At 39.0% G+C, this 9,938-nt stretch overlaps 1 protein-coding gene across 1 annotated transcript in view; it reads right to left on the bottom strand.

The window, feature by feature from the left end:
• Nucleotides 1-763: 763 nt before the first annotated feature.
• LOC117519815 (protein diaphanous homolog 1-like) overlaps nt 764-9,938 on the bottom strand; it is a 307,697-nt gene continuing 298,522 nt past the window's right edge. Inside the window, exon 28 of the mRNA XM_034181058.1 lies at nt 764-3,009. Coding sequence (XP_034036949.1) covers nt 2,819-3,009 — 191 coding nt within the window. The 3' untranslated portion in view covers nt 764-2,818. The remainder of the gene's footprint in view (nt 3,010-9,938) is intronic.

Genomic DNA, 9,938 nt, shown 5'->3' with positions numbered 1-9,938 from the left:
CAATACTGGGCTTTAGGACATGAAGTCCTGCAGATTTTCTATTTCTACCTGCTCTAATTGCAGAAAATGAGCTAAATCAGGTGTGTTCCATAGTTCATTCAGCTGCTGATTGGCTGAACACACCTGATTGAGCTGATGTGGTCCAAGTAGATTAGGTACAGGTAATGTTTAATTGGAAAAAGTGCACTGGTCAAAGTCAGTAGGAGCAACACTGGGGACCATTATTTTAACACAAGTGGCGGGCACAGCCAAGTTGCCGCCTGGATACGTCTTAGTATAGACTGCCAACATTTACCATTAAACAGTTTAATAATTTGTTTTTAAAATAGACAAATTCTGCGATAATACTGTGTCATAACCAATGAAACCCCCGGAGCCCTTAGTGTCAGCCTATAATTTTTAGTAATAAATACTGTGCTCCAAAATTGTGACAATGAACAATAATACATCTATGGTATTAGTGAATACGATCCATAAGCCCCACCTGGAACAAATGTATGATTTTAGGGTTCCAAAACGTTTTTGATAATTAAAATTTATTCAGAAAGTGTTACCGTACTTAAGGTTAGTGGAACTATATTTAAATGAAGCTAATTAATCCAGTAATGGTTTTCAAAGTTAGTTGAAAAGCTAATCAGACAAATATTAGCATTAACTGAATTGTGGTCAGTACTGAATGCAACCATACTCTCCAGTTTACACGACAAGATGAGTATGTACATACTACAAAAATTGTTTTGTGAGAAAAGAAGGACTCCACATCTTTAAATTACTGGATATTTTTAATAATTCTGTGTAGCAAATAGAATGTCAACGTGCATCATTGTGTGTACATAAAGCAATCTCAGAAAAAAAAAAACTTTCCATTCAAATGCATTAAAATAAACTGTAAAAAATTAGAGCAAAACCATCTCTTAAAAATGAACGACAATTAAACAAGGAATGACATTCCAGAAAAATTATATTCCAGTGATGTTACTCGTTCTATCTGCACTTTTCATTATCCAGTAAACAGTCATTTAAACAAGCCTGTCCAAGTGAAGAGTACAGTATTCCAGACACAGCGCCTGCAGTTTAAACATATAACAGCATGTTTGTGCTTAAGTGCAGACAGCAATCAAATGTGCTTTCTTCCACTCAACATAAACGTTTAATCATCAGTGAATTAAATTGAAATACTAGCCATTGATCACAAAAAATCTACTTGTTAAATTATGCCCTTTAATTTGTGTAAGTGCGAGTTTCTCCATGTCCACAGTGAACAGTCCTGAGAGGAAAAAAAAAAAAAAAAAAAGATCTTAACTCGTAAATGATAACATTTGGAAAAATGCCATCCCTCTGTTACCAGCATCATGAAGCAGTGATCTGGAATCAGCAAGTTGATAGAGGAAAATAAGACATTCACTCAGGCTCTCTTACATCCTGATGTTGAGATGCACCACTAGCATTTGCATAGATATAAATATTGCATGGATTTGAAGCGCTCGCTCCTGTCAGGTACAGAACACCATGGAACCATACAAGATGATCAATACTGAATACAAATGGTAGCAAGAGCAGACATTCAGGTGGGAGTGTGTAAACACACACAGACTTGTCTCAACAGTTTTTGGGCAGTTTATCCAGTGTGGAACATCCTTAGCAGAAATACCACAGAGCTGTTTATAAAAGCTAGAGTTTGTGACAACATGGTCTGACTCAGTACCATACAGTAATTACAGACAGTACACATGCACAACAGAAAACTAAATATAGGTTGCTTACTGAGCAGACACCCTCAGACAAAAACACAACCAGGCAAACTCCTCAAGCTAAATTGGTACAGATATGCCCTGTGAAAAATAAAACCGTTTTTGGTTCATCTGACTCATGAAGTCCACACTTCCTCACAACTAGCTCCCACTCTGGAAGTAACAGGACTGTTTCGAAACATGGCTACACCTTTTCCAAATAAATGTTCAAAACTAATTGAATTTCCACACTCTTACATGAATGTATGTGATACTTAACTTTAGGGAAGTTCTATGCCCTGGATGTACGTGAAGTAAATCCCTCTCAGAAACAACACATTGAAGCACACACTCTTGTGACTGTTTCTAGGTCTGATCTACACACGGGCGCCTAACAAACTGTGTGTGTGAGCTTGATGTGGGGGGCGCAAAAACCTGTGAGTGAAATTATAAAACTGAATTTCTAATGGTTGGCACTTTTTGGGGGGAAAATACAGCAAAAGTGATTAACATTTATATACAGTATTCAATTGTAAAGCATTATTTTGATGTTTGAAGCAACAAAAATAAACCAATCACAGATAGGAACAACAACATACTACAAAAAATAAGCTGTGCATGCAGGCTGCGCCGAACTGCAGACATTTCCAGTGTACGTTCAGGGTTTGGACCTATGAGTAAAAAGCAGGAATAACTGGAATCCCCCCAATTTTTTTTTTTTTTGGAACAACAGAGAAGTTAAATGAAGCAGACATACAAAAACAGAAATGATATGTGCACAAGCTGGAGAAAAACATTAAATTTATATGATATTGGCAATGATCCAAAGGTTGATAGAGGACTTCAAGGTTTCGAGAGAGAGAGAGAGAGAGAGAGAGAAGCCCTCATCTCCTGCTTTAACCCGTCCTCCCAGAACATACAGTTGTTTCTATCCTAAATCAGTCCTGTTAAGTTGAGGTGCAACATGAAGCTGAAATGATGTTGTTCAGGTTGAAATTGGCCCCAAAACAGCTGAGAAATGAAGCTGGGTTTCTTTCTGATTGATACTCCTGTAGATCTGTCATAGGAAGCCTTTTTATCCAGGTGGTCTAACTGGATCGAGGAGGTGCAGCCTCCAGTAACTCCTCCAACGACTCTGCCCCTTGTGTTTTAGGCTCCTCTGCCTCTTCTGTCACCTTCTTTTTCTTGGCAGGTGATTTACTTGATGAAGGGGTTTCTTCCTGCATCAGTTCTTTGGCTAGAATGTTGGTCACAGCATGTCCAGCTCTTCTGTGGTTAGCTGAGAAAGAAGGAGAAAAAGAAAAAGGAAATGTGAAATATGCCAAACTCCTACAACACATTACATGTAAGTTTTATAATCATAACATATGCACCTGGTGCATGACAAAGTGACCCCCACACTTAAAAAGGTACTTTTTAAAAGGTGATTTTATTTTCATGCTGGGCTGTATTTTTAGATGTTTTAGAGTTCAACTTTTCACTTGAGACAGATGATTATTATTGGTCCAGTACTGAAGTAGAATGCAAGTACCATTAGGGGCTAAACAGCTACCTGTACAATCAGTGGTTTGCAAAAGTTTCTCTACATTTATTGAAGAAAACATCTGTATCTCCTCTGTGCTACCAGACTACTGGAATATTTGTGCTTATTTTGTTGCAGCAAGTACTGGTTTCACTTTGATGGTTTTACTTTGATGCCCATTACCCTTAAATTGTAGTCATACAGCCGTGACACTAGCTCGCATTATCACCTAGCCAATAATACCAGACCAATTAAAACTGGTTTTGTCTCAATGTGAAAATCTGAACCCCAAAATGTCTACAAATAAGGCCCAGGTTGAAAAATCCCAGAGTTCAATTGTAATGCAGCACTTTTAAATACAAATGAGTATTGAAATGATTATTAACTAGTTGATAAATTCGTCAACAGAAAATGAATCAACAATTTTGATAATTTAAAAAAAAACATCAAAACATAACTGTATACATAGTTTTGTCTTTGTTTTATTATACTATGAATTAAATATTGATCTTTTTGACTGTATGGTTTGGCAAGAGATTTGAAATATGGCCTTCAGCTCTGGAAGATTTGTTCTTTATCAATCAATCAATCAATCAATCAATTTTTTTATATAGCGCCAAATCACAACAAACAGTTGCCCCAAGGCGCTTTATATTGTAAGGCAAGGCCATACAATAATTATGTAAAACCCCAACGGTCAAAACGACCCCCTGTGAGCAAGCACTTGGCTACAGTGGGAAGGAAAAACTCCCTTTTAACAGGAAGAAACCTCCAGCAGAACCAGGCTCAGGGAGGGGCAGTCTTCTGCTGGGACTGGTTGGGGCTGAGGGAGAGAACCAGGAAAAAGACATGCTGTGGAGGGGAGCAGAGATCGATCACTAATGATTAAATGCAGAGTGGTGCATACAGAGCAAAAAGAGAAAGAAACAGTGCATCATGGGAACCCCCCAGCAGTCTACGTCTATAGCAGCATAACTAAGGGATGGTTCAGGGTCACCTGATCCAGCCCTAACTATAAGCTTTAGCAAAAAGGAAAGTTTTAAGCCTAATCTTAAAAGTAGAGAGGGTGTCTGTCTCCCTGATCTGAATTGGGAGCTGGTTCCACAGGAGAGGAGCCTGAAAGCTGAAGGCTCTGCCTCCCATTCTACTCTTACAAACCCTAGGAACTACAAGTAAGCCTGCAGTCTGAGAGCGAAGCGCTCTATTGGGGTGATATGGTACTACGAGGTCCCTAAGATAAGATGGGACCTGATTATTCAAAACCTTATAAGTAAGAAGAAGAATTTTAAATTCTATTCTAGAATTAACAGGAAGCCAATGAAGCGAGGCCAATATGGGTGAGATATGCTCTCTCCTTCTAGTCCCCGTCAGTACTCTAGCTGCAGCATTTTGAATTAACTGAAGGCTTTTTAGGGAACTTTTAGGACAACCTGATAATAATGAATTACAATAGTCCAGCCTAGAGGAAATAAATGCATGAATTAGTTTTTCAGCATCACTCTGAGACAAGACCTTTCTGATTTTAGAGATATTGCGTAAATGCAAAAAAGCAGTCCTACATATTTGTTTAATATGCGCTTTGAATGACATATCCTGATCAAAAATGACTCCAAGATTTCTCACAGTATTACTAGAGGTCAGGGTAATGCCATCCAGAGTAAGGATCTGGTTAGACACCATGTTTCTAAGATTTGTGGGGCCAAGTACAATAACTTCAGTTTTATCTGAGTTTAAAAGCAGGAAATTAGAGGTCATCCATGTCTTTATGTCTGTAAGACAATCCTGCAGTTTAGCTAATTGGTGTGTGTCCTCTGGCTTCATGGATAGATAAAGCTGGGTATCATCTGCGTAACAATGAAAATTTAAGCAATACCGTCTAATAATACTGCCTAAGGGAAGCATATATAAAGTGAATAAAATTGGTCCTAGCACAGAACCTTGTGGAACTCCATAATTAACTTTAGTCTGTGAAGAAGATTCCCCATTTACATGAACAAATTGTAATCTATTAGACAAATATGATTCAAACCACCGCAGCGCAGTGCCTTTAATACCTATGGCATGCTCTAATCTCTGTAATAAAATTTTATGGTCAACAGTATCAAAAGCAGCACTGAGGTCTAACAGAACAAGCACAGAGATGAGTCCACTGTCCGAGGCCATAAGAAGATCATTTGTAACCTTCACTAATGCTGTTTCTGTACTATGATGAATTCTAAAACCTGACTGAAACTCTTCAAATAGACCATTCCTCTGCAGATGATCAGTTAGCTGTTTTACAACTACCCTTTCAAGAATTTTTGAGAGAAAAGGAAGGTTGGAGATTGGCCTATAATTAGCTAAGATAGCTGGGTCAAGTGATGGCTTTTTAAGTAATGGTTTAATTACTGCCACCTTAAAAGCCTGTGGTACATAGCCAACTAACAAAGATAGATTGATCATATTTAAGATCGAAGCATTAAATAATGGTAGGGCTTCCTTGAGCAGCCTGGTAGGAATGGGGTCTAATAAACATGTTGATGGTTTGGATGAAGTAACTAATGAAAATAACTCAGACAGAACAATCGGAGAGAAAGAGTCTAACCAAATACCGGCATCACTGAAAGCAGCCAAAGATAACGATACGTCTTTGGGATGGTTATGAGTAATTTTTTCTCTAATAGTTAAAATTTTGTTAGCAAAGAAAGTCATGAAGTCATTACTAGTTAAAGTTAATGGAATACTCAGCTCAATAGAGCTCTGACTCTTTGTCAGCCTGGCTACAGTGCTGAAAAGAAACCTGGGGTTGTTCTTATTTTCTTCAATTAGTGATGAGTAGAAAGATGTCCTAGCTTTACAGAGGGCTTTTTTATAGAGCAACAGACTCTTTTTCCAGGCTAAGTGAAGATCTTCTAAATTAGTGAGATGCCATTTCCTCTCCAACTTACGGGTTATCTGCTTTAAGCTACGAGTTTGTGAGTTATACCACGGAGTCAGACACTTCTGATTTAAAGCTCTCTTTTTCAGAGGAGCTACAGCATCCAAAGTTGTCTTCAATGAGGATGTAAAACTATTGACGAGATACTCTATCTCCCTTACAGAGTTTAGGTAGCTACTCTGCACTGTGTTGTTATATGGCATTAGAGAACATAAAGAAGGAATCATATCCTTAAACCTAGTTACAGCGCTTTCTGACAGACTTCTAGTGTAATGAAACTTATTCCCTACTGCTGGGTAGTCCATCAGAGTAAATGTAAATGTTATTAAGAAATGATCAGACAGAAGGGAGTTTTCAGGGAATACTGTTAAGTCTTCTATTTCCATACCATAAGTCAGAACAAGATCTAAGATATGATTAAAGTGGTGGGTGGACTCATTTACTTTTTGAGCAAAGCCAATAGAGTCTAATAATAGATTAAATGCAGTGTTGAGGCTGTCATTCTCAGCATCTGTGTGGATGTTAAAATCGCCCACTATAATTATCTTATCTGAGCTAAGCACTAAGTCAGACAAAAGGTCTGAAAATTCACAGAGAAACTCACAGTAACGACCAGGTGGACGATAGATAATAACAAATAAAACTGGTTTTTGGGACTTCCAATTTGGATGGACAAGACTAAGAGACAAGCTTTCAAATGAATTAAAGCTCTGTCTGGGTTTTTGATTAATTAATAAGCTGGAATGGAAGATTGCTGCTAATCCTCCGCCCCGGCCCGTGCTACGAGCATTCTGACAGTTAGTGTGACTCGGGGGTGTTGACTCATTTAAACTAACATATTCATCCTGCTGTAACCAGGTTTCTGTTAGGCAGAATAAATCAATATGTTGATCAATTATTATATCAATTTCCAACAGGGACTTAGAAGAGAGAGACCTAATGTTTAATAGACCACATTTAACTGTTTTAGTCTGTGGTGCAGTTGAAGGTGCTATATTATTTTTTCTTTTTGAATTTTTATGCTTAAATAGATTTTTGCTGGTTATTGGTAGTCTGGGAGCAGGCACCGTCTCTACAGGGATGGGGTAATGAGGGGATGGCAGGGGGAGAGAAGCTGCAGAGAGGTGTGTAAGACTACAACTCTGCTTCCTGGTCCCAACCCTGGATAGTCACGGTTTGGAGGATTTAAGAAAATTGGCCAGATTTCTAGAAATGAGAGCTGCTCCATCCAAAGTGGGATGGATGCCGTCTCTCCTAACAAGACCAGGTTTTCCCCAGAAGCTTTGCCAATTATCTATGAAGCCCACCTCATTTTTTGGACACCACTCAGACAGCCAGCAATTCAAGGAGAACATGCGGCTAAACATGTCACTCCGGGTCCGATTGGGGAGGGGCCCAGAGAAAACTATCATTTTTATCATTTAACAATTTGGAGACCATACTACTGGTATAATAATGGATTAAATCAATCAACAGAAGGTGGGTAGCATCTGATAACTAATTATTTAAACATAACTGGATACATAGTTTTGTCTTTTTTTATTATACTATGAATTACATATTGATCTTTTTGACTGTATGGTTCAGCAAGAGATTTGAAATATGGCCTTCAGCTCTGGAAGATTTGTTCTTTATCATTTAACAATTTGGAGACCATACCACTGGTATAATTATGGATTAAATCAATCAACAGAAGGTGGGTAGCATCTGATAACTAATTATTTAAACTGTTCATCAGGCAAAAATGCCAAATACTGCCAGGTTGTTGTTTGGGCCAAAACAAAAAAATTAAGGGGGGGGGGGGGGGGGGGGGTGTTTAGCTACTGATGAATTTTCCTTTGGGTTTGAGAAATTATAAACTGGTCACCACTCTTTAACCAAGCAATGAAAACACTGACATTTATTAACAATTACAATAATTGTAACTTGCAGCTCAAAATGAAAAACACACTCACACACCAACACAGCAATTATTTCCAAGATTGCACTTGTGATTTTTATGATAAAGTACAAAACACATGCTTTATCTCTTGCACTCACACATGCATGTGGTATCATGACGGACTGATGTGTGAGACGTGTGGCAGTGCAGATGAGTGTGGATTAGTGTGAAATGTGGTGCGGCTCATTGCTCACGTCCAGTGAGGAACAGAGAAAAACAGGATGTAAAAGACAGAGGAAGAGGTAGTGGGACTGATGGAAGGAAAGGATGGAAGTCAGGAACCAAATAAGGTGGAAATAAAGAGCAGGAAGACTCCTGCAGTAAATGAGGATAAGAGACGCAAAGGGACAGACAGAAAAAACTGAGTGTGACAGACTGTGACATAAGGATGATGTGGTCATATTTCTACCTTCTTCCTCCCTCATGGACTCCTCCCCCTCTCACCCTTTTCTTTTATGTCCCTCTGCCTCACCACTGCATTTTCCTGTGTGGGAGGACAGCTGTGCAGCAGCCGCCATCTTAAGCTATGTAGGTCAGTGGGAGACTGTGCATGTGTGAATTTGATGTTTGTTGCACGATATGAACTCAGCACTCTGTTAAAAACATCTAGGGAAGACATTACACCAGTACAAGAAACATTTGACACAAAAAGTGACAAAATGTTTGTGTAGGACTGATGAGAGAAAACAGGTAAATCCGTCAACCTCACGGTGCACACGAGCATGCAAATGAACCACAGTGAATCACAACAAAATAAGAACAGACTTTGTTCACAGTGTAAAGAGAAACAGTTACCGAACAGGTCTCCACAACTAGCTGTGACAAAGACAGAATTGAGTCTGGGGAGAAAAAACAGACGAAATATCAGGGTGGAGGAAGGAGCAGACATTTAGACTTGTGTTCAAAGATGACTTGACCTCTTTATATCTGAGGGTCAGCTGGACTGATCTGTTCAGACAGTCGGGGTGTCAAATTATCACCTTACAGACTTCTTAAGTGAGGCGACATACATTTCTCCCAACTCTCTCAAGCTCCCTGTGTTTATTTTCATCCTTCTCTATACCTCAACCTTACCCTTAGCTTTGCTAATGAGAGATTATGTAAATGACCCACAAACAAAGAATGAATGCGTCTGTGCAGGTGTAGTCAGTGAGTATGTGTGCTGTGCTTGCCCTTAAAAAATAATTTAAAAAAAAAAAGCTCTTCAAAAGGATGTCAACCCAGTTCCTTATCTCTCATCCTCCTCCTCGCCTCTCTGAAGCAAGAGAGATGACACGGAGAAGCAGCAGAGCAGGGGATAAATAAAACGAGATGTTTGTTGCATTGCAACCAGCGTGGGAGAAAGATTAATACTGACAGAAACTTGCAGATTAAAAGACATTTGGAGACGTTATCAGCATACATTTGCATTCAGAAGTAGCAGCGGCCTTGGTGACCACCAGGCCTAGGCTTCTGAAATGAAACATGAACAAACAAGCTCTTTTCAAGTAAATTCAACTGCACCTGTTCCTAATTTTTATCATCGTTTGGAAAAACAGGATGCGTAACGTTGTTCATGTTACGTGTAGCCTTTAATGTGATAAGATTAATCCCTGCAACAAGTCCACACTTAGATTAGATCAGATACAACTTTATTAATCCCCCAGGAAGACTCCCACGGGAAAACTGGGGTTCCAGCAGCACTGGGCAGTAGTACATTGTATAAGAGCACACAAAAGTAGAAGTAAGAAACAATTTGCAAAAAGCAAATACAAATATAAATACCAGAACTACTGGCTTACTGGCTACAACTGCTCCTCTCCTTCCCATCCTTTGTCTTCCTGTTAG

Source organism: Thalassophryne amazonica, chromosome 11 (assembly GCF_902500255.1).
Source record: "Thalassophryne amazonica chromosome 11, fThaAma1.1, whole genome shotgun sequence".
Taxonomy (NCBI): Eukaryota; Metazoa; Chordata; class Actinopteri; order Batrachoidiformes; family Batrachoididae; genus Thalassophryne; species Thalassophryne amazonica.
This window is presented reverse-complemented; position numbering and strand designations above follow the sequence as displayed.